This window comes from Saimiri boliviensis, chromosome 5 (genome assembly GCF_048565385.1).
Source record: "Saimiri boliviensis isolate mSaiBol1 chromosome 5, mSaiBol1.pri, whole genome shotgun sequence".
Lineage (NCBI taxonomy): Eukaryota > Metazoa > Chordata > Mammalia > Primates > Cebidae > Saimiri > Saimiri boliviensis.
The window spans coordinates 77,412,774-77,439,009 of record NC_133453.1 but is presented as its reverse complement, the minus strand read 5'-3'; the positions used below and the strand labels follow the sequence as shown (position 1 = coordinate 77,439,009).

Here is a 26,236-nt window from a genome sequence, read left to right as displayed (position 1 = left end):
TATATATATCCTTTTTTTTCTTTATACCTTTCCAACTAGGACCTTGCTGGAACAAAAACTGGATTTTACTTGAAAGAGATGCAGGGGAAAAAAAATTATCAAAATTCAAGTGTAAGATACGTCCTCACAGTTTGCAAAAGTCCTGTGAGGCAGAACATGCATCTATGTATTTACTTATTTATTTTCACAACAGAATACCAAAGGATGGCCATGAGAACTTTTTGGATAATTTAAGACACGCCATCGTTTGTGTATGATGTACTAGTACATGTTCTGCTTTAAGGATTTCTGACATAGCAGCTCAAAGAAGGAAAAGTCATCGGTGTCTTTAAAAACCTTATATTTCTTCTGGCAAATTTAAGGAAAAGAAAATAAATACAAAACAGGACGCAAATTTCAGAGTCAGGAGTAGGTTTAGCTCTCATAGATTTCCTTCTCCAAGGAATAAAGAGGTGATTCTGAAATGGGATCCTGTTAACAGAAAGAGATCTCTCTGCCTATGTCACTTGGAAATTTGAACCTTTTCTTAAATATGAAGAAATGAACAGGGCATCCAAATAAGGTTGCATTGCCTCGTGAGAAGCAAATTTGGTCTGTACAAACACGCTGTAAGAGAGGTGCTTCTCCTGGGAACGTGGACTAAGCAGTTGTCTGGGACATGGACCAAAAAAAATGTGTGCACTAGATTAGGAAGTGATTCTCAGTGTTTATTCTTGCCCTGATGCAAGAACGTCTCTAAAAATCATAAGGGGACAGCGTGACTCTCCAACTAAAGCCATACCTTGTTTTAAGGACCTATGACCATAGATTTCTGGGAGTCACTTCCCTCAGACCAGGACAGATCATATCTTCTTTCCAGAGAAAGTCACTCTTTAGAGAGGGAGAATGAGTGAGACAGAGAGATAGAGATAGAGATAGATAGATAGAGAGAGAGAGAGAGAGAGAGAGAGAGAGAGAGAGAGAATGTAGACAGACATGGTGCTGGTAATAGGTCAGTGGCAGGGGTCTATTTTTAATTCGGGAAACTCATGGAATGGGAGAATCAGCTAAACAATCTTGCTGAATCTAACAGTTAAATGAAGAATTCTCAAACTAATTTACGGTTTTATATTTCTAGCCTTGGGGAATTTTATTGAAGACCTTTAGCTACAAAACACAGAATAAAAGAGGGGGTTCTGATTGTACCATGGACTCTCTGTTATACTTGGAAGAGAACTGAACCATGTTTTAATAGGGGAAAAGTATATTTTAAAAACAGAAGATACACTTGGGGTTTGAAAATCCTTCTTGCAAGTGAAAATTCTCTGTCTGGTTTAAACTTTCACTTATAATTTTAAAAAATGACTTGTTTTGATTAGCAGGTTTGCAGCAACTTCTGCTGAAATGGAAGGGCTTTCCTTCCTTCTTAATTTCAAGTTCAAGTGAGAAGAGAGTAACCCTGAGACCTTTAGAAAAAAAGTTAACGTTTATGGTTTTATCGGCAAAGTGTGTTTACCTCAAATAAAAATACCGGGTCCTGCTTCTCCTTTCCTATACCCCAGAGCAGGAAATAAAGTGAGACTTGAGATTAAAAGACTTTGTATATCGTGAAAAGGTTTTTGAACATTTCTGTTGAAAATCTCAGGAATTATTAATCTGTATCTATTCAGTGATTAGGTGATAGTGCTGTATTTAAATAAAATTTTCCTGTTTTCAGAATGAATACAAATTTTCTGTGGGAATTTGTAAGAGCAACAGCAATGGTATCAGCAGCACAACAAAAGAAGGTGTACTTTAAATTCTCGGGCAGCTTGGAAAAGCTATTCCTATTGTAGAAATGAAGGGGGGGAAAGAGAAAACCCGAGTTGACTTTTTCCTGCCCCCCCTCCATGAGTGGGGCTCCCAGGCAGAGTGGGTGGCTGTTGCAAGAAAAGAACCCACAGAGCAGATTGGCCATGAGAATTCTGGAATTTTGTCCTTTGCACTTAGACGCCTTGCCATTTTGTTTAAATGAAGGATATCTTTAAAAACATTCTTAGAAGGGCACAGGATTTTGAAGGAGGGTTTACGAAACACTCTTACTTGAGGCATAATGCACACTGAAACATTTTACCTATAGGCAATAATAATAACTAGCTAACATTTATGTGGTCAGGGTTACTGCAATGGCCTTTGTGGTGTCACACAATCTGTCTGCCTTCTCCCACCTCATTTCTTCCCTTCCTTTCTCTTCCCCTTGCTCACTGGCTTTCTTGATGTTCTTTGAACTCTGCAAGCATGATCTGGCCTCAGGACGTTTGCAAATGCTGTGACCTTCTGCCTGGAATGCTCTTTCTGCAGACATTGTCATGCTTCACTTCCTCCCCTCTTCAAATGTCACCTCAAATGAGCCCTCTTTGCCGTTCTGATTTAAAATCATACCAACCTGCACCATTCCTCTTTTTGTTTTGTCTTTTCCCACAGTGCTTAACGTCATTTAACACTCTCTATATTTTACTAATTTATCTTGTTTATTGTTGTCCTCCCCAACCATTCCCAGCTCTGTAAGTGTAGATATTTTTGTCTGTCTTGTCAATGAATGTATGCCTATCACTGAAAATAAGGCCTGAGACATAGGAATGGAATAAATATTTGCTGAATATGTGACTTTGCTACTACTTCATCTAATCCTCACAGTGTCTCGGTGAGGAAATTATTGCTGCATTTCACAATGAGGAAACTGAGGCTCAGAGTAAACTTATAGTGACTATGGAGTCAGTAAGCAGCAGAGTTGGGACTCAAACCCAGGATACTTGACTCAGTAACCCGTGCCCCTTCCTCTGTATCCCTATACTTAGGCCAACCTCTTTTGGGGAAACTATAAGTTTAGAGTCTAATATAGTCTCATTAGAGGTGCATTTGTCCTACTTTTACATCGTTGATCACACATAGCAATTCAAATTACTTATAATTAGTCACTGGGAGAGAAAGGAACTAAGATTAAATCATGAACTAATGCTTATTCAACACCACCTGGCTAGGCCTATATTAACAAAGCGAAGCCCAGAAATGAGGCTGTTATTCTAATAATTTAGGCAAAACCCTCGCTGCTCTTCAATTGTCAGAATAATTGTGTTGAGTTTTCTTTTCATATCAGGGTTTTGCAACTCTGACACTATTGACAGTTGAGGATGGATAATTCTTTGTTATGGGGGTTGCCCTGTGTATTATGGGATGTTTAACAGCATCCCTGGCCCCTACCCACTTGATGCCAGTAGCACTCCCCTAGTGTGACAATTAAAAATGCCTCCAGACATTGTCAAATGTCCCAAGGAGCAAAATCACCCTGGTTAACAACCACTGTTATAAACAAATACTTCTTAGGCACTGTGGTGGGTATGTAGTGAATATTTATCAAGTAACTAAAACCAGGGTTAGTGGGCTTTGTTTTTTGTGAGCCAGAAAATGAAAGGAGAAGACAAAAGGGTTTCTTCTTCATTTCTTGAGCTCAATAATGGAGGGTAATGTGGGATTTGGAGATTATTGACCAACTGACTCCAAAAAATTTTGTCTGTTTGGGTATGATGTATTTCCCCAACCACTATACTAAGACTTCATGGAAACACATATATTTTTCCCTAATATGAAACACAATAAGAGCTAAGTAACCCTCATGGTAATTTTCAACATCTTTCTCTTTTCCATCCCCAATTTGCCAGAGGTCCCTGTTTATTACATTGTATAAGAGCATACAGAGCTATGACATCTTTTAACTGCCACTTCCCTGCCTAAATTCAGGCCTTTTATATCCATTCCCAGTATTACTGCTCTCCTAGCCCCTTGTCCCATCCTCTCCCCACATGTCAGATTATCCTCCACTTTGCAGCCAAGATTATCTTTGTAAGACACCAAAACCATGCCCTGCTGACTTCAAAAGCAACTTACAAAGGGGTCTCCATAGAAAACATTGTCAATTTGTGTTCTGGGACGGTGGAGGAATAAGGAATTGGGGAATCGAATACTTTTTGGTAATACTGTGTTAAACAAAACTTGACAGTTTTCTTTACCAGTCTTTGTAGAGCCTATATTCACCATTACATAGAATTTGTGATTTGCCAAATTATTAGACCATATAACATTTTCCTGGTACTAGTGGGACACATTTGAGGGGAGACATTGATTTATAGGATTAAAGTCAGTTTAAACAACATCATAGATGCTTGATGTGGCCAAGCATTGTGCTAAACAAACACAATTCTAGCTTTGTGCTCAGAAACAAAGCTAAAATGAGACACAGTCCATTCCTTTGATGAACCTACATTCTTATGGTAGAAACTAACTAGACAGATGAAGATAAAACATGATAATTACTGTAAGAGAAATACAAAGAGCTACTGGAGAACAAAGAAAATAATATCTGTGTTGACTCTTAAAGAGCAAGTGTGAGTTATCCATTTGAAAGTGAGGAAGAGGTGGGAAATGGAAGAAGAGAATGGACGTCGAAGATGTGAGAAACATGTACAAAACATGGGAACAAGGAGGCATGGATATAATTTAAATTGCTCAAGGCACAGGGAGAAGTGGCAAGAAATGAGAGTGGAAAACTAAGCTGGAGTCAGATTGCCAAGGGCTTTGCATGCCAAGAAAGGTGTCTGGGCTTTATGTTGCAGGCAATGCAGAGTCCTATAAAATACACAAGCAGAAAAGCCACACAGTAAAAATTGTTTTGGAATGATAACTTCGTTAACCACATTGGCCCTTGTGAGACCAAAGCAGGAGGATAGTTAAGAAGCAATTAGAATAGTTAAAAGATGCCACCCAACCTGTCCTCCATGGATCCAATCATCAGCATTACCTGTGGTCTTGTTGGAAATGAAGACTCTTGGGCCCCACCCCAAAAGCACAGACTCAGAATCTCTGGTGTCTTAACAAACTCTCCAGGTGATGTTGTGGAAACTAACGTTTGAGAATATCTGACTTAAATTATAAACGAAGAAACTCAAACTAAGGCAGTGTCAGTAGCGATGATGAGAACAGACTTTGAGGTTTAAAGGTAGAATTGACAGAACTTACTAATCAATGGAATTTTGAAATCAGGGACAGGGGAGGTTGAAAACAGCTCTCAGCTTTCTAATTAGGGTGAATAAGTGTGTGGAGAACTCTTAATGAAGATTAAGTCTCGTTTTAGTATAGACTTTAACAAGTTTACCTTAGGTGGAAGTTAAGTTTGAGGCCCACGTGAGATGTGGGAGAGATGACTAAAAGGCATTTGAAACACGGAGCACAGAAGCGTGTGCTGGTGGCAGGGATCTGGAAGTCATCACCATCTTTGACGCCACAAGGGGTTGCCGAAGGAAAGGAAGACTAATGAGGGTAAGGCGAGCTCCAGACCCAGAAAAACACCAATATTTAAATAATAAATGAAGGCCTGGTATGGTAGCTTATGCCTGTAATCCAGTACTTTGAGAGGCCGAGGTGGGTGGATTGCTTGAGCCTAGGAGTTTGAGACCAGCCTGGGCAACATGGCAAAACCCTGTCTTGAAAACAAAAGAAGAAATATTTGCAGGGCTTCGTGGCATGTGCCTGTAATCCCAAATACTTGGGAGGCTGAGGCAGGAAAATTGCTTGAACCTGGGAGGTGGAGGTTGCAGTGAGCCGAGATTGCGCCACTGCGCTCTAGCCTGGGGGACAGAGAGATTCTGTCAAAAACAAAACAAAACAAACCAAAACGAAAGGGTATAATGATCATAGAGTCACAGAAGAATGAAGAGGAAGATGTCACAGCCATGCACAAAGCCCCTCCCCTTTAAGTGAACTGAAAGCCTATTATCTGTATGCTTACTTATTCAGACTCATTTCCTATACTTTCCTCAAGATACTTTATAGAGTTTTCAAGTTTCAGGCATCCCTGGCCAGCTCGGTTTCCCCGTGTGCAGCATGCTCTTTAACTCAGGTCTTGGGCAATGTGGTTTTCCCTCTGCCTGGAATGCTCCGTTCCTCAGCTATCTTCACCAATCTCAAATGCTAACTTATTTTGGAATCCTCCCTTAGCTCCACAGCCATAATTATCCACTCTTGTCCCCCTGTACTCCACAGCAAGTTGCGTCTCTCTTAACACTTGGAACATTGCTGAGCCATTGCTTATTTTGTTGTCTGTTCCCCTACAAGAGGTCTAGGACTATGACTTACTCATCTTTTCATCCCCTAAGGAATCTAGTACAAGACCTTGTAGAAAATGTACTATATGGATGAAAGAATGAACAAGTCAGTGATTAGACAGATGGATTCATAAACATATGTTAAACCTGAAGAACTGATTTAAAAACCCAGTATAGTATTAAGGTCTTTATCTATATACCGGTTCCTTCTGCTCAGATGCTTTATCACGTGGCAGCCCATTTCTTAGTTTCTTTGCTCAAATTTGCTCTCAGAGCTGACCTCACAGTTACCACTATGTTGGAAAGTAAGAAATTGAGGGGTGGGGGTTCTAATGTACTATTTCAGTTGCATTTGTCCAACTAGATGTGGTGTGAATCTATTATTGAAGAATTTCAGGCTGATAGGAATATATTTTTGGGTGATGAGTGGGTTTTTAGAAAATCATCCCACGTAGATGGTTTTCTACCAAACTAATACCTAGAATGCTATAAATAAAATGAAAAGTTCTACTTTATGGTTATTTCAAAGCCTGCAGCAAAAGCAAAGTCCAACTCTAAGAGAAATGTTAATGATTATATGTATATGTTCAGCTTAAAATTAGAATCTTTCAAGGATTTGTTTTAGGAAATTTTATAAAAATGGATGATAGGGAAGGTATTCTCTGAAATATTTCACTATAGAAATATTTCATTTATTTCTACTCATTTGAATTTTATTCTGTTTAGATATTTAACATTTGATAGTTTTAAGAAGGACCAAATGGCTTGAAGTAACAACTTTCTTCAAATTCCTAACAGCTCTTCATCTGGACACTGAGCTGAGTGGAGCTGAATCCTGCAGATTCCCTTCAATATTGGGTTTCATTCCCTTCTTCTCCTGGTGCAGGCCACTCTCAGAGAAAACAGCCAAGAAAAACAACCTAGGCACAAATGGCTGCAAATTGACTTGCAAATGTACAAATTCAGACCAAAAAGTGAAACAGGAAATCTTCTTTGAAGGGTAATTATCATAATTTATAATGGGCAAATCTAAAGTCTTTCCAATATTTCTCTAAACTTTCCAGTGACTTCATTGTCCATAACTGATAAGTTTTGCCACTTCCTTTAAATGTGTATTTTCAAAATATGCACAGCTCCTCAAATGTGAGAAGTTTTCTCCATGACCTATAATTAGGAAACTAAATAGTACGTCTCTCCAGTTAGACAAACGAACATTCCGTCTAGTAAAATAATTTGATTGCCAGATAAAAAGAAGCAAAATCAAACAGCTAAGATATGACTGCTAGGCTAGGTAGGAAGGAATTTATATTCTGAAAGTTCCTGTGATTTCAAGTTGTAGCTCAGATTTTTGTAAAAGAAAAATACAAAATAAGAGTTATATATTTAACTCTAAAATAACAAAGGAATTTAAACCTCTGATGGATATGGTTCAGTTCGGTATGCTATAATCTAGTAACAAAGGCTTAAGTAAAAATATGTCAATTATGAGTTAACTGTACAAGGAAGAAAAGATTGAAAAAAAGAAACAAACACTTAAAACCACCACTTTGAAGCCCAGATTATCCAAATTGACTGTTTCCATTGACAGATTAAATTATGTTGCAACATTAACATTTCATGAGAAACCTTCTAAACGAACACTTCAGAAAATGATGATTGCTGAACTGAATAACAGGCATAAAAAACATAAAACAACTCACCCAGCCCCATATGGCTATTCTTTTTTCATCAATGAAACCCATTTCTATGAATTTTCTAAAGTAAAAGAAACAAATTTTTAGAATGTTAAGTGTGTACACATGACATTTACTTCATTACACAAGCATACTTAATCCAAAAATTTAATAGAAATGCTGCATTTTCTTTGTTTAAACACATGCATAATAAGGCTGCATTTACAAATAATTAAAATAATATTATCATGTTTTCTGCAAAGAGATAAAATGATCCTCTTAGACTCTATTGTACAGTTATTGAGTGGTAATCTCAGAGCTGTAAGGCCTTGTATCCTAATTGTGGGAGGGTACCTGAGACTCATAGAAGCCAAAATACCAGTTCATACTAACACAGGAAGTAGCAATACCATTGAGCAGGACCAAATTTCCAAATTCCCAGCTAGTGGAAAGAAGGACTTTGTTCTTGCTGCTTTAAATGCATTAATTTCTTATCACCTTGTTTGTTTAGTTGTTAATGATAATCACCATTTTACTTTGAGTGACATTTGAGAGAAATATACAACCCTCTTCCATTTTCTACTTAGGCATCCTCAATTCATCATATATGGGGCAATTACATGTATCTTTTAAAATATGGAAATAATTCCTTTCAGCTCCATCGCAGAAGAGCATCCACTTGAAAACTATTTTGAAAATAAATTTTTCCTTAGGAGCAAGGGGCTATGCTGAAGGACAACCCTTAAAAAGTCATGGGAAACCCTCAAAATTGAAGGTTTCAAGTTAAGTTCTATCATATTCCCCTGAGGGCTGGTGTTCCAGAGCAATTGTGATTTATCTGGGGATTGGTTTCATAAAAACTACAGAAAATTTCAGAGAAATAGAAGCCGGAGTAGAATGTAGCAAACTGGACCAGCCATTACAGAAGCCACTGTATACAACAGTAACAGGGAGGGGAGGAGACGGTAGGGAGACACACGGTCCCAGAAAAGCACCACATTCTTGTTCCATTCAATTACTGTTAATGACCTTTCTCATCAGTTCTTCTCTGGAAGTAGAACTGAGTGATTTTCATTACTTGAATAATGTAGTTTCTTAAAGGGATTTCACAGCAACCATTTCACTCTTGCATTGATTCAACATGCACGTTTCCGATGCACAGAGGAGTTGGGCAAATGCCCGGGACAAACAGATGGGAAGAGGCCCCGTTAGTCACAGCTTACCCGACACTGATTCTGAAGGACACTGAGGAGTCTACAGAGAAGCAATGCAGTAGCAAATGGAAAGTCGCTACCTGTGTGGTTGCTGCTCATGGTATAGCAGAGAAAATGTGCAGCAAATTGTGGCACTTGAGCAATTCTTGCACAAACTTCAAAAACCAAATGAAGGAAGAGAAGGTTCACTTTCTTGTTAAAAAAATAATCTTGCTACTAGTGCTTGAAGACAGTTCTAAGCCATAAAATCAATCGTGATTTTATGATTTCCCAGAAGCTAGCAATCATACTGCCTTACATCTGGGGTAAAAAGCAAATAACAGGTGATACATGGGAACAGGAAACTCTTAACAGCTCTCTTCCTAGGTTTATTCTAAAAGGATGACATTTACAGGAAATGATAGTGCAATAGTTAACATGGAAATGAAACATTAACACTGAATGTGGCAGGACTAGGTTAAAGGTTAGCTAGATAAGCTCAGCACTTCAAGACCAAGGAGGCACTATAAAATTCACCTTCAAATTCTGAAGAGTTTCCCAGAGGGTTGTAAATACTGTTGATAATGCGGTTGTATCAACAAAATGTCAGTAATAAATAAAAAGGATGTTTTTTCTAATTTTGGAGGCTGGATTGAACTTTATAATTTTTCTCTCATAAAAATGGCCTGAAGCAAAGGTCCTAGTGATCAATTATTATCCTGTTTTTGAAATATTCTTATTGATACCATCTATAAAACATGATAGACTATTTCATCCCATATAATTCTTCCCCACCACTAACCCTCCAGTTATATAAAATTTTAAAGTTGTGGGAATATAAAAAATGCCAAATATACTCCAAATGAGCAAAGTTGCCCTTATAACCACCAAAGTTTTAAGGGTCTCACATATGTACCATTTGGAGAGAAGCCTAAGAAAGCAGGTCCCAGTCTCCTTTATGTTTGTGGCTTCACAAGCATCTCTTCTGAAGCATTTTCTTTCATATAGACAAAAGTTATAAGATGATATAACTTCTTTTTTTTCCCTACTTTGCTTTGTTTAAATCTATTTGATGGCCTTGAGTAGTAATTACTGTTGTTTCCAGATACGTACATACAATTTTCTTTTGGTATGTCAAAAGCTTTTAGCCAGATTGCATTTTATAAAAGATTCAGGGGACAAATTTTATTCTCTGAGAGGAAATTTAAGTAGAAGTATTATGATCTCAATGCCCCAGGTCAGGTATTCGTTGTCTGATTCCTAAAACACTTCCTTAGGAGGTATATTGATTATTTCCCAGGATTATCATTCTAAGTCTATCCTGTTTAGCTTTTGTTTTCTCAAAGCATTGGATTATAAGGTTTCCTTTTCACTGTTGCATAAGAATGACTTCAAGCAAAAACCAAGGCCAGCTCATCATCTGTCATCACTACTGTTGTTTATGGGTTTTGCATGGGACCACACAGCGCCCATGTTCTCTGGGGTGTTTAATAAGAGTTTGATCTAGCAACAATGTTGTCCCTTCAGAGTGTAGGTGGCTTATTCACTTTTACCAGATTGTAAGCACACTGAAAACAGAGATTGTAAATTGCACAATTTTATACAGGGTGTACTGCAATAGTATATATTAATACTAATATTAGATATGTTGTTGAATGGCTGAGTAAATGGGTGAACATATGTTTTCCCTACAGCAGGAAGACTTTCTTCAAATTGCATCCTAAAAATGGCTCAGAGTAAGTAAAGGTATCTGATTACCATCTCTAGTCCATCTTCAATTCTAAATGCCAAAGACAAACTAGTATTACTGTGAAAATCAGTAGAAGCTAGAATTTATGTCTTTGTGTCCTGTATGTTGAACATTATGGCTCAGGTTTAATGTTTCATTTCATCCAAGCAAAATATTGAGAAGGTATTTCTTCTTAGGTTCAAATTGTACACTTGTGGTGGTAAACAAATGCATAAAAGTATAATGATATATTTTGTTGTTACTGGTGGGTTTTGATGAGGATGATGATGAAGACAATGATTTTTTAACCAATGCCAAAAGAAACCACTTTTTAGCTTTTTCAGCTTTGGAAAAGATCTAATTAAATTACCAATGAGGCATAATTGTCATCTGTTTCCATATAGTTCCAGGATTACATGTCCTTGATGTTTATTGTGTGGTTTAAATGCAAATAGACTTGAGGCATGGTGCTAGAAAAAGTTCCTCATGGAATTAGGCTATAATTCTGAGAATTGTGTTAATATTCTCATTAAGACACACGACAGCCTTTATATGAGAAACTGATATCTCAGTGAGGTTTTTCTATGAACTATCTTCTTCAAACAAGTTAATAGTTGAAAGGCCAAAAGTCTAAATCCATAAGAAAGAGGGAGCTTCCAGAAATTGAGTGACAGCTACAGATTTTAGTATTAGTAACCTACTTACTAATTTATCATACGGTACTCAGATAGACTTTATTTTTTATTAAACCTTTTGTGTGCTCATAGCATGAAAGAAACACTTGAAAATGTATGAGCTATGGATACCTTTATATTTTTAAAAATAATTACTTCTGAGTCTGATCTCTTCTGCTTTGATTAGACACAAAAACATAGAAAAGTGTTGTCTAGGCCTGGCTCCTGGCTGTTAAATATAATCTTAGTTCTGCATGTTGTTGTGAAATAATTAAGTGTTAATGACATTAAGGAGATAAAAAATATACTAAAGAAATTTCCAAATTGCTGTGTGCCTGTGAAACAGTGTTTGACCTTTAGCTCCGCACATGCATATATATTCGTGACTAGAGAGTGCAATTAGTCTACCTTTTAGATTTATGAACTATTATTCTCTAGCTTCACCTACACATGACATAATAACAGAAGCCCAACAACTGCAGAGACATTGCAAGAAATATTTGCACTGTTTCTAAAAAGTCACAATTTTGATACCTATATAGTCCTGTTTCAGAAAAAAATGATTGAACCATAAACCATGTTTGAAAATATAGTTGTGAAGAAGAAATCAGATTATGAATCTGTCTGTCCCCTAAATGTTTTCATAATATAATTTCTGTTGTGTAAAATGACTAAGATTTGTCAAATGAAAATAGGCAAACACTTTTATGCTGCCATGGCTGACTGATAGCTAGTTTAACCACAAATGAATGCCTAACATCTAAAAGTCTGCAGTGATAATAAAATCTGGAGCTGTTTCTAAACTTATGAGGTAGAATCCACAATGCTTGAACAAATTCAGATATTTGTTTTCCTGAAGATCATCATTAGAGTTAAAGGTTTTCCTATCAATTGTTAAGTAGTGTAACTAAATTAAAAGATATTAGAATGAATGATAACACATCAAAAGAGGTTGTCATTTAGCACTTGAAATCATTTTTCTACATATTTATTAGCTCTCTTCCATAAATACTTTTATTCCATATTTGGCAAAAATACCCCTTTAAGATTAGTGATAGTTTTAGACCAAGTTAGAAAAAGAGAGAGAAAAAAAAGAATGAAGTCATTAAGAATGCAGGAACACAATAGTGATTGTATGACTTTTGTTGAATGTTGACATCTGCTTGAATGAGAAGGTGCTCACCTGACAGCTGTAATCTGGTCTTCAACTTCATAAACACCCAGCTTTCGATACACTGCATACAGAAATTTGTCACCTTGGAAAGCTGTTCCTCGACCATCCACCAAGGCAATGACCATCCCTTCCTTACTTGCAAGATAAGATATCCAGTTAACAGCAAATACAGACCTTACACTCTGACTGCAGGGACCACCATACCTAAAGGAAAAAAAAAAATTTAATTCTTTTATAAAACTAAATTTCCCATCCTTGCCAAGCATTGCTTCTAGTAATTCCCAGTACAATTATGTGATAAAATAACAATGGCGTTAGAACTGGCTCAAAATCAAAAGGAGTCCAGGCTTTTCCCAGAGGTTTGCTACAAGGAAGTTGTTTTGGGACACAGCCTCTCCTATTCCCCAAAACGGATACATCTAGGGTTGGCATTTCAAGGAATATGTGTGGGTTTTTCGTCATTTCTGCCACCTGCCACTTGCTAAAAGCAGACATAAGATATACTAAAAAAAATGCTTGGTGTTTTAAGCAAATTGTGTGTAGGTCAGCACTGATTTTGGGTGTGATTCCACTAAATGTATTCTATTCCTTTATTTCATTTCTAACTCAATTACATAAGACGTGAAGATGATTTACAATATTTTTTTGGCTGCAATGTCTCTATTTCAAAGGTATTCTGACACATTCGGCAAATTGCCATACAAAGGAAATTTGACACAGCAAATGCAAGCAAGTCCAGCTAAAATCTCAAAACTTCCTCAATCTATTTTAAATAGCCATATTTTATTTACTCTGATTAGTTGAGGAATATATAAAAACAGCATCAATAGGAACTGTTACCAAGGAGAATGGTTCATTCTATTTCATAAATGCGTATTTCATCTAACATATTTTCAGTAAATAGTTTTTACACCAAAGAAAATATTACATACACTTGAATTAGCAAGGGATACTTCTTTGATCTGTCAAATTCAGGAGGAAGAATCATCTTGTACCATAAAGCTTTGAGGGAAAAAAAAAAGGAGAAAAATCTATATTTCACAGTACTCATAGCATCATTTATTGTCTTTAATAACAATATATACCATAAAATCAATTTACAACTACTGAATTGTTAAGAATTGAGGATATATTTAAAAGTAACTTTCATTAAATTTTTGTGTTTAATGTATAAATGACTAGAAATATTGAATTACTGTTTGTTCTAGAAAGACACACTTTAAAATTAAAATTAGGTAAGTTCTTTTTAAAAAATGTCAATGTGGACAGGAAGCTATTAAAAAGGTATAAGATCAACCATATTCAAAAACATATTAAAGATATTTAGTAAAACTAAATATTGTTAGAGTTAGATTATTTTAAACGAAATCCTGTAAGATTAATAGATCACAGAATTTGCACTCTAATGTTTACCCTACACTTTTTTAAAAGCTCAGCTTCATATCTATAAATGAAAAGTTTTTAAAAGATCTTACTAATTTCATCTACTTCAAGCTTCTTAATTTCCTCTTTAGGCAGCTGGATATTTTTCAGAGAATCTTCCAATTCCTTGTTTTCTTCCAGGATTTTAATTTCTGAAAAAAGTTAAATGTTCATTTTTAATCAATAGTATTTCCATGAACAATTTTTTCCTTAAAATTCCTTTGACTTCAATATGGGTGAAACCGAAACTGTGAAATGCTTGCATAAGAAGTTTCATATTGACAAATGTATTTATAATCCAGGCTTTAGAGCAGATACAAGCTTATGAAGGACATCACATTTTAATCGCTATCTCCCTAGTTAATCCTAATGGCATCAAAACATATTTTGAGCAAAATCACAGGAGCAACAATGTTTATTTAACCATGGTTTTTCCATCTAAAACTGTTTTGTTTTTAAGTTTAAAGCCATGACCTAATTAGGTGACATTTCTTTTGTCATATACTAAAAAAAATGTAGTGGAAATACAATCTGGATTCCTAAGTCTTCAAATTTAAAATAATTAATTGTGTAATTACAAATTTTTTTTTAATTTTCAATGTATAAAGCTGAATATTATTTCTGTGATTTTTGAAACGTCTTTTTCTTATCCTTTTCCTGTTGTACTTGATTAATATAGGATATCCTCCCTTTTTTTGAAATTGAATTACTGTGTATGCTATTGTTTCAAATGCTTTCTCTCAAGATAGCTATATATCTGAGTAAGGCAACAATATATATACACACACAATATGCTCTTTCTCTGTCTTAAACCTTTAAAAATAAAAAAAAACACTACTATTTATGCTTGAACACAGTTATATTTCACACCTTAATATTTGAAAAGGAACAAATCCATTGATCTTCTGAATCTGTAGATTGGTAATAGATGCAAATAGGTTTCTAGCAATAGAGGGTTTTTTATAGACTTTATTTTGAACCTGAGATTGACATCAGCATCTTCTCTAGAAAAGTTAATCTTTCAAATATGTGAAGTTCTAGATTTATCTTTTAAAAGAGGGGCTGGATGACTTGTGAGATATGTTTATTGCTGCAAAAAATGTACATGGACTTCTTGTTTTTATGCCTTCTTGAAAGAGTGGTCTCTGAAGAGAGGGAACTGGAGGAGTGCTTGTAACTATACTAAATTTGCCAAACCACTTCTCTTGTAACTCTCAGTTTTCATATACTCATGGCATTTTGCTCCAACATGTTATATTTAATCTTAGCACAAGTATAGATGTTTTGGGTATGATTTGTATAAGATACATAATGAATTTCACATTAACTTTGGGTAATCCATCAGGGAAGAGATACTTACGACACCTTAAAAATTAAAACCAAAAAAGTAAAATGAATACATAATTCTAAGTACAGTAGAGCCAACCCCTTCATTCTTGCGTGGATTCTGTAGAGCTGCCATGGATAAAGAGACTCCTGTGTAGACCAAGCACACAGAGTGGCTGATTGATTGACTGATTACTATTTGTATTATTTTACCACAAGCACTAAAAGTGGGAGACAATATCTGGGTGTTATCATGTTCTTATGGCTTTGACTCCTTCTCCATTCTGTTGTTAGCTGTTGAACTTTTCTGATACATGACTTAATAAAATGCCAAATTTAATCTAAATGCTTTTATGGTTCAGAGTTGCATTTTTATGGATAGTGAGTGGGCAATTTTTTCGTCTCTTGGAGCACAAACACTATCTCACAGGGCTGTGGGGAGGGAGAGAGGTGGCAGCTGGCTTCTCAATAAGGCTGTGCATTAAAAATCTATAACCTAGCAAGGGGAGTACAGGTCAAACTATACCTTTTACTCTTTCACGCATCACTGTATACTCAGTACCCTGCACACACACTACCTGGTATCTGGCATGAGGTATATGCTCCATATGTATCTGTAGACTTCATCGTGATAAAATTGAGTTGTCAGAATGATGGATCTTATACTTGATTTCTTTTTGAATCGTTTTACTATCCCATATTGTTCATTAATTAAATCATGTAAAGAATCCATGGAAAGGCTGATTAATAGGGGCGTGTCATGAATTGGTTAATTTTAATGAGCATTTTCTGTGCCCAAAGCAACTAACTTTAACTAGGCCCTCCCTGTCAATTCCAGCTCTTCTGGATTCCCACAGAATCTGGTTCAAGTATTACTTGCTGTTTTCAAATAACCTTCCCCCTCTTTGCAGGGAAAATAAAACCATTTCATTATGTTCCAACTTTCATCCAACTATACTAACAATTTCTTTATTCTCTCCCATCCCATCACAAGATATTAATCTCCTCATCTCTCTCTGAACTGAATCCTCTCTCGACTTCTTAGGAACCTCCCTCCTCCAAGTTTTCAATCCATTTTTTCTCCCGATTTTCTCTATCAACATTTACTCATACTCAAATGTTTATCCTCTTTCAAAAACAGAATTAAACCTACAAGAATCTTTTACAGCTTCCATCCCACCAATCCCCTCTTCTCATCACAGACTGACTGGAAATACTGCCTTTTTAAACTTACTTATGCAGACTTAATTTTGCTTTAATCTGGCTTCCACCTCCACTGCTCCACTGAAATGGCTCAGACCAAGCTAATGTCAATCTCCCTCTTGCTGAGTCCATTAATTTAGAGCAAGTCTTCCTTCACTCTCTGCAGCATCTGACACAGCTGCTTATTTCCTCCTCCTTGAGCTCTTCTCCTCCCCTGCTTTCCACAATACCATACTCTCAAGTTTATCCCGCTCCTTCTGTTCCCTCTTGGTCTCCTCTCCAGGCTCATTTGTCTCCTTCCATTTCTCAAGTGTTGATGTTCCATACAGTTTTGTTGTAGGCTCACTCTCCACTAACTCTATCCACTCTTGTTTTGTCCATTCTGCTCATATCCACTTCCAAGGCCTTAGTAACCATGTGCTCCATAAACTAATAACTTCCATCATTATCTCAGTCCAAACTGATCTTCTGGCATCCAGATCCAAAATGATGTCACTGCAGAGCAGCTCCATTTGGATATCCCATCAGCCTCTCAAACTCAACATTTAAAACAAAATTCATCATCATCTCAAAGGCTGGTCTCCACAATGAGTCCTCTATTTCAATTAAAAAAAACCATTAATATCAAGCCAGTTATCCAAACAACATCAACACCTACGTCATATTCATGAGTTTCAGGTTTGTGGTAGCTGTCATTGGCAAACATTTCCTAACTCCTCAACCCAGATGAGCTGCTCTTCCTGTGTGCTTCCAGGCTTTCTGTAGCGCTCCTGTCTTAGAACTTACCCCACTGTACTGTAACTGCCCATTTCCATGTTCATATTCCCCACTCGTTTATAACCTCATTGAGGACAAGGACATTGTCTAACCTGGTATCTCTTTATTTTATAGATAGACCCAGGACCTAGCACAGTGCGTGGCTTAATGTGGTGGAAGTTCCATAAATATTTGTTGAATGGAGATTGCTGACACCAAATTCAATGTAAATAAGAGACGCAGCGTCTGCTGCAAATCAGCAGCTGAACATTTACTGAGAAAAATACAAATTTTCAAGCATAATTTAAGATGTACCATACTAAAATCTTTGGGGAAGGCCTGCAAATCTGTATTTATAATGAATACAGGAGAATAATTTCACATTAGGCAAGTTGTGGAACTGTGCTCTGAAATAATTTGAATTCTATTTTTTTCAGTTAGCACTTATTTAATTACGTCAGACATATCTGAGGTTGACACGAACACTACCTATTTTGTAAATAGTGAGTAAAGTAATAGAGCTTCAAAATCAGTACAGAGATTTGCCAGGAATCTAATAAGGATCTCAAAAAAGTAGAAATTTATGGTATGGAAAAAAAAGGCTAGCTATTATTTTGCAGTCATCATAAAATGAGAATTATACACTGATGGTGATTTCTATTAAAACAAATCCTTGTCAACTTAAAATCAATCTCGCTGACTGAGGTGGTCAAATTAATAAATAAAACCTGTTTTTCTTAAAAGTATTTCCTTATTAGACACAAAGTTTTAAAAAAAATCCTTAAAATGAAACTAAATTCACAGTCCCATAATTACAATGCCCGTCCTGTCCAGAGTTCCTGAATCAACTCTACTTTTTTTCTCGTTATTTTCACCTATACATGAGCCATTGACCTGCAGCCAAACTAATCCCAAGGCAGTCTCCTGACTTGTCACCAAAGCTGTCCAGGGACAATCGCAGGCACGAGTGCTGAAGAAAGTGGCATCTGCCTCATTGTCCCTGGCCTCAAACAACTCCACCCTATAATGTTCCTTAATAGTAAATCAAAATATAATAGACAGCAAGCAGGAAGAGTATCAGAACAATTAGACACTTGGACAACTCTGTTGAGAGCAAAAACGGTCGTCTTTAAGATGTGAATTATTTTGAACCCGTATCACAAATACAGGATTCAGGAGGACTGCCTTGATAGCAGTTGAAAATGGAAAAAGCCTCCAAATTTCAGGGCGTTCATACATGACAACAATGTGATGTAGCTGTTAAAACAAAAAAGGCTGGCATGCCAGTCACCCTCTGCTCCGAAATGAAGAAGTTACATGTAGAATTTGTTTCCGGTTTGGGATGTTACCACACACACATACACACACACAAACAATCCCCTACCCCCAACCCCCTGAGCAAAAAAAATCTTAGGAATTCTATTTTGGAAGGAAGATCGTACTGAATGTGCTAAGTTTTTTCCCAATTCTAATCTGTGCTTTTTATAAGGCTGATTGGAGAAGATAGAATTAAACTCTCTGATATAACTCATCTGTGTTATGCCAGGTTCTCACTGCAAAGAATTATTAAATTTCATAGGATTGGGTTTGACCCAAATAATATCCAAATCTGTGCAATAATAAGTTGTGTGATAACAGGATTCCGTTGCAGTTACCCTTGGTGTGGGAAAACTGTCCTGCTTTCTCTAGCGGAGTATCACAGAGATTTCAGGATTTTTTGAGACAAGGTAAATAGCATGCAAGAGAGAGTACCTTGGTCAGTGCGTCCATCATGAAGGGTAGAAATGGGGATGCCCGGACCTGTGTGCAGGATGAAAACAAAATCATGGCTTAGTGTTAAAATAACACTGTGTTTTCAAGATGGGCTGCTGATTGTATTTATGATTAGTGTCAAGTGCCAGTACATCTTTTAATTCTGCAGCTATTTTTCCCCATAAAAAGAAAACATCACTTTTAAGTTACATTTAAACAATACATGAGATCAAAACCCACTCAAAGAACAGCTGTGAGAGAAGCCTTGCCTGTGCACTTTTCCAAGACGAATCCTGAATTGTTAATATCTAATTACACAAATGCACCCCAGAAGCTGCAGTGACAAATGGCCTTCTGGGAAGATGTCATGCTGTATTGGGCCAGTTTTGGCTGTGTCTTTATTATCAAATAACCTTCACCAGTACCCAGATTGTATCTTCAATCTGGCTTCCTGGTTCAATATTCAGTTTATTTGGATGGGTAAAATCCAGTATTTTTTCCATGCAATAATACATGCAGAAGTTTATATGGGATATACTTCCTTTAAAAATATGCTATGGCAGGTCCCTGGGAAGCAGTTCTGGAAGGAAGTTTTCGGGGGTGGTACTGAGATCCACACTTGTGGGTGAAGGGGAGAAAGAATAGGGCAGGGAAGAAAGGTGGAAGTCAGCACTGTCACATAAAGACCCCTAGATGACGTGTAGAGTTGTCTTCAGTCGGGCAACAAGGCTGGCCTTTAACCTCTAGCATGGAGCAGTCATTGGATGTGGTCTGGGAGAAGAGAAAACTCCAGTGTGTGGTGGGGGGAAGGTAGAAGTGGGGGGTGGTCAGCTGTGAGTCATGAGCCACTAGTACTCTCAGCAGCTGGAGAAATGAGTGAGTCAGTCCTGAATATGGGGATGAAGGGATCTGGCTGGGACACCAGTGTCCACTACATAGTCCAACATGCATTCAGCTTCTCTATTCAGAGACTGGCCATTTTAACCAGACCTGCAAATAATTAAAAACTAACTATTCCTTACCTGAAGTACAGAATCAAACAATGTCTGGAAGTATACCTTTTAAGCGTAAATTTCCTCAGGCACTCAATAAATTAAAAGCAACAAATGTGGAGGTTGGGGGTAGATGTTCATTTGCTCTCCTCAGATACAGGTGAGGATGCTGTCTTCTGTGTGGAGGGAACCCATTAGAATAGCATGCTTGGCCCATGCAAAGCAGAGGAAAAATGAATTTTTTGTAGAGTTCTGAGAAGACTTGGGTATGAGTAGCTCCTTCTGTTTTGCTTCTGGCATCTTTCTGCCTGCAGAGAACACGCTTTTGATCTGTTCCTCAGTGCTATATTTGTGCCAGTGCCAGGCCCCATGGGGGAAGATTGTGGCTGCCCTGTTGTACCCATATTTGTGCAAGTATAATTCTGGGGTGCAATGTAGGGTATTGGAAAGCCACACAGCTTTACCACATTTTCCAACTAGCCTTTACAAATAATAAAGATAATATTTTGGTTTCCCATCTGAATCCTAGTCTAATTTGGAAATGAGAAAAAGGGATAGTATTTTATTAGACCTCAAGACCCAAAGGTTCCTGTGTGGAATCTCAGAATTTTATAGAATGTTATTGCAGAGATTTTAATTTTGGTCAGTTTTGCATCAAAGTTATGAAAAAGGACAAACACACATATTACATTTTCTGTCAGCATGTAAAGACGTGAGCATGAATCTAAATTTCTAGACTAAACAACTAGTATCTAATTTGTGGAATTTTCATGGGTGCGTAGCTTCAATAACAAAAACTTGCATATCTTTTTCCTTTTTTTGTCTAAAAAATGAGACAAATTAATGACTGACTGCATTTGACACTGGACAGAGGGTATGATCATAGCAGCCTAAACGTCAGTCCTTAAGAAACCTACCTTGTATGCTTTTGTTCCGATCATCGATATGATTTTACCTGTTTTAATCCTGTCATCTGGGACTTACTCACCATCCCTCGGGAGAGTTTGAAGTTACATAATGAGGCTTTACTCTTAGTCCTGAAGGGAAAGATTTCAAGGTTTTTCCTATGATGGCGCAGTGACTCATTTTACTGGAGCTTCAAAAACACCAGACGATGTGATGCTTCCCACACAGTATATTTTTTGCTAAATGGGAAATTACCATACTGCCGAGGAAGAGTGAGTGGTGGAAAAGTCAGGCGATTCAAGTTCTAGAAAGGACTCTTCCACCAACTTTTGATGAGAGCTTAGGCTTTTATTCTTCATCTCTTCAGTGGGCACATAGGCTCAAGTAGATATTAGGAAGACAATATAAAATGTGGGATGATGCCTTCCCAAAACATTAAAGCATTATACAAATGCAGAATGTATACATATATAAATACATGAATGTAAATGTAGTGTCACTGATGCATTCATCAGCAAATACATCAGTATAAAACCAGTTTTTTTGGTAGACTTTGCAAGGGACAGCAATGCTTTGATATTACCTCATATCTATGTTAATTCCACAAATATTGAATGTCTATTATGTATTAGACATTCTTCTTGGTCTTAGGAATACAAAGATGAAAAGAAGCCCTTGCCTTTCAGGAGAAAAAGATAAACAGATGACTCAGTATGGTTAGCTCAATGATACTATGTGCCTGGCATGTAAGCTTTCAATCTATGTTGCGTAAATACATAGCTTGGGTTGAAAAATGTTGCATATAACTTGAGAGGGACATTTAATGTATACCTTTAAATGCCAGTAACCACAATCAGCACATATGGTCATGAACAACAATCTCTTGACATTTCAAAGATGCCACTGACCAAACATTTTATGAAAGTGTTATTTCAAACTGACATCTTTGTGCTATCTTGAAGAGAGCATTTGGGTTAAAATGCTTATTCATGTCCACATAATCAAAGGAGCTGCAGCTCAGGTTCAGGGGCCAGGTGGCTGGACTGAGGGAAGTGGCATCTTAGGGTGGCCTTTATTCTGGTTTCCTTTATGGGATCTTCAGGCCCTCTGCAACTGAGCAGGGATATCAAGTAGTCAAAGATTCCGTTTGTTCTTTTTAAGCCACATACCCCTACCAGGGGAGATGATACCAAAATAGGAGGGTACCATACATTTTGTAATACCTTTTCCAAGTACTCTATCTCCCAGCCCCAAAACAGGAATAAGCTGGGGGGAAGTGACAGAGATTGGAGAATTAGAGATTCCCAAGTCCCCATAATGACTACTTAGACACCAATATATTTCACTGATCTATATTGGCCTCTTAACCTAACCGGTTTTATTGTTTGCCACATGCCCAAGATATAGATAAAAGGTTGTGCATAAAATAAAATTATGTGGGTAGAAATTATTCATTAAATGTACATATGTCCTAAACAATCAGGAAATGTTTTGTGTGTTTTATTACCTATGGGTTTTTATATTTGAATCCATTGCTAACCATGTTTTCCATGTTTAGAAAGGACAAACTGAGTGACAAAAGTTCATTTTCTATCCCCATTGAAACTGCAGTTTAAGGAATGACTGACCTCTGAGGTGGGGATCTCAGGTTTCTAAGCCATTGTTCATTCCCCTGGCTGTGAAGGTTTGACATTTATCTGGGCAAATGGGGCCGAAAGTCCAGCCACCATTTTATCAGAGAACACTTGTTTTTCTGCTGTTGCTCAAATCCTGCCAAGGCTAGCTGGTAGGTTGCCTGTGCATGCAGTCTTAGTGCTGCAGAACGTGGTGGTTAAGAGCATGGGACTTAGAGGCAACAGACCCTTGCTTTAATCCTGGCTGGTGCTTAGCAGCAGTGTGGACATTTGTCCCATTACTCTGTTCCCCCAAGCTCTGTTTCCCCAGCTGCAAAAAAGTGAAGATAATAATACCTTCCTATCCTCCCTTCATTATTTTCCCTGAGCACAAGATAAGATTGTTACATATAACAGGTGCTCATTAACTGTAGCTAAGAATTGATCAGATAGAGGTGATGAAGATGACAACAGTGGCCATGGGGATGACACGCTTACGTGAGGTCCATTACCTACCATAGCAGATAAGTGCATAGTACTTGGCGTAGTCGCTGAAACTTGCTGTGTAATATTGGCACCTTTCTTTCCTTAGATGGCAAGTAACACACTTCTTGCTTGGAGGATAGCTTCCAATGCTAATTCTAGAGGGAAATGAAAATAAAACTAAGCTGAAATTTTGAGATTGTATTTATCAAAATGTACTACTCCATGTAAAGTGACTAATTTACATATTGACATCAAACCCACTCTATTTTTCTGTTGCCAATATCATTTAAAGTAAAGGGGAATTACAGTATTTTGATGTAGCTTGATTTTTGATCCATCTTTGCCTTAATAGGCACAAACCTTGAGGAAGAAGCCCTATGTGGTTTCCCTGGAGTGGGAGAAATATCTAACACCTCAAATGGTAGTGAGGTAGTCACTTTCCATAACTATTCAAGTCTTACTCTTCACAAAGTGCTTGGGAATGCATAGTTCTTCATCTTCTTATCTCTCTTTTCCCACCCCATGGCAAAACATACAAGGAAAATCTGGCAGTGCTACCAAGAAAGAGTCCCTGTTCTTACTATACATCAGGAAGGGGAGATTAATAATAAGAATTGGAAACAAGAAATCACAGTTCTAAGTGCCTTCTGTGCCTTCATTCCTTTCAGCAGGAAATTTGGGCTCATGGAAGCTCAGACTGGGAATGCCCCCTCCACACAGTCTATACAAGCCAATCTGCATGGCCCACATTGGCCCCACATTCACCCTGCAGAGCCATCTGTGTGGTTTCTGAACAGGGTGATTGATTGGCTTTAATACACAGACTCAGGGACCTTACCCCACACCCTCAGAATCAGAATTCCATGTGGAGGAGTTTAGATGATGTCATGCCAGGGTCTGGGCAGGTCAGGACCTCATGGTAGCTGCCAGGGTTTCTTGTGCCACCTCTGAGTTTCTTTTGCTGTTGTCCCTGACTTTGCCTTGGGCATGGCAGAGGGTGGCCAAGCCACAGACATTGCTGGACCCAGAGAGTGACTCCTCTTAACACATAAAGTAAGATCACGATCCAGGAGGGAACGAAGAAATATGACAGAGGGAAAATTTCTTATTTTCTCATTTCGCATTTCCTCTGTTAGGGTTAGTATGCTGGCATATGACCTCATTTGGGTGTGACCTTGGAGACACTAGGGAGATAGTTAAGCGCAAGGGCTCAGAGATCAGCATGCCCAGGTACAAATCCTTGCTTCAACAGCATTGCCTGCCTCCTAGTGCTGTAGGAATTAAATGAAGTTACATAGGTAAGTCAGATTAAAAGGTGCCTGGCATATAATAGGCAATCAGCAAGTAGTAACTATTGTTTTTCTTTCCACATCCAGAAAGGGCTGTCAAGGGCACCATTTCAATCATCAAGGTGACAACTGGACTAAACTTAAACCCTAATATAGGAACGGAGATGAGTTATGCCAAAGTGAGCCACAGTAAAGGAAATCACATATCATAAGAATAAAAACAATGCCTGGTTCATACTAGGTATTCAATAAATGTGTGTTCAATAAAGAAATGTCCTCAATTACCTCTATATGTAAAGTGTTTAGTACCAAAATAGTATTTAGCATTTAGATGAGCATTAGAATTCCTTGTTTTTCCCTTTTGAAAACAAATATTTTGAATTGGCTAACATTTTGAGCATGTGTGTTTTTAATACTGATGTAGTATACAACATTCTCTAAATGTTTCCTCTCAATTCATAAATGATTTTTATTACATCCCACACTTTAAAAATATTTTTCATCTCCTGGAGATGATGACTTTTTAATATTAAAATATAAATATATAGAAATATCAGAATGAATGGATATAAATTACCTATAAATATTTCTTCTTCCAGGGTAATCTTCAAATTCATTGCTAGAATAAAACCTGAAAATATATTCAGAAATTATTAAGTATTGATAAATAAGTGATAATATAATTGTTACTAATATATTAACAGATAAGCATTCATCTAATTAAACTATTTGTTAATTGATGCTTAGGTACACAAATAACTGCCATTTATAACTAAACTTTGGGTATTTATTCTGACTTCCAAATCATCAGCAGAAGATCAAATTATGCTGAATACTGTTTTTATTACAGGTATATTATATTCTGATTCATTATGAGACATGCAAAATAAACTAAGAAATTTGTTTAATATTGCACCTTGTCTTTTCCATGATTAAGAACACTTTAACTAGTTTAATTAATTAACCAGCTTAATTATTTTAATTAATTAACCAGTTTAATTAATTAACAATTTACCTGTTAATCTGTACTATATTATTTAATTTTATCTGTGATTCTGAGTGCACCTGGAATTTATTTTATAGAAGGTCTGTCAATAGGTTTGCTGCTAATCGAGGATATCACACTGAATACCACACACAGGGCATGTACATTTAGCCAGATGCAAAGCAAGTCATGGGAGAACACGCTTGCTACTTAAGTATCCAGGTTCTGATTTGAGTCTGTCTTAAAATAGCTGTGAAGTGGGAAATAAAGTTTCATGATATGTTTTTCACTCTGCTGTGTGTACATCTGAGTATCAGAAACAGGCATTTCCGCCCCCCCCCTCAGGAATGTGAAAAGTTTGAAATAACTGAAGTTTGGTTTAATTCTCAGGATAATTAGGCAGTCCAGTTCTCACTGCATCCCAGATACCATGAAAATCTTATTAACAACAAGCAAAGGAAGAAAGCAATGGAATACAACTCATTTATAGTATCAAATGTATCTCTTAAACTAACATCTTTCTATGCATCTTTACTAACCTCGCATGACTCTCATCGTCACTTTCCCTTGCCTTCCCCACATCATCTCAACCTACCTGTGAAAAAAGGACTCAGGATCTTTCTCCAACATCCCCCTGTGGCTTCCTTGTTATGTGGAAGCTTCCCTGATTGTCTCCCTCTCTAACCCTTGCAGTGGAGTCCAGTTTCCCTCTTTTCTCTCTCTTTTCCCTCACAGTCTTGCTTTGCCAGTCCTGTTTAGTCTCCATCTGTCTTTATCATCTACCCAATTCTCTCTTCTATTTCCAGAGAGTGTGTATTGAACTCCTCTGTGTCAGGTGCCGTGCTGAGGGCTAAGGATGCAAACAAAGAAGGAGGTGCAGTTTTGTCTTCAGAGCATCTACTGCATTACCACTATTCTAGTTCACACTTCTTATGACCAGAGCTGGG

At 37.2% G+C, this 26,236-nt stretch overlaps 1 protein-coding gene across 3 annotated transcripts in view; it reads right to left on the bottom strand.

Moving 5' to 3' along the window:
* FAP (fibroblast activation protein alpha) overlaps positions 1-26,236 on the bottom strand; it is a 70,848-nt gene that overhangs the window by 4,593 nt on the left and 40,019 nt on the right. For all 3 annotated transcript variants that reach the window (XM_003921930.3, XM_010329609.3, XM_010329620.3), the window contains 7 exons: positions 24,882-24,935; positions 23,046-23,170; positions 19,019-19,066; positions 14,035-14,133; positions 13,492-13,561; positions 12,569-12,763; positions 7,817-7,871 (listed from right to left, as the gene is read on the bottom strand). In XM_003921930.3, the coding sequence (XP_003921979.1) occupies positions 7,817-7,871; positions 12,569-12,763; positions 13,492-13,561; positions 14,035-14,133; positions 19,019-19,066; positions 23,046-23,170; positions 24,882-24,935 (646 nt within the window). The remainder of the gene's footprint in view (positions 1-7,816; positions 7,872-12,568; positions 12,764-13,491; positions 13,562-14,034; positions 14,134-19,018; positions 19,067-23,045; positions 23,171-24,881; positions 24,936-26,236) is intronic.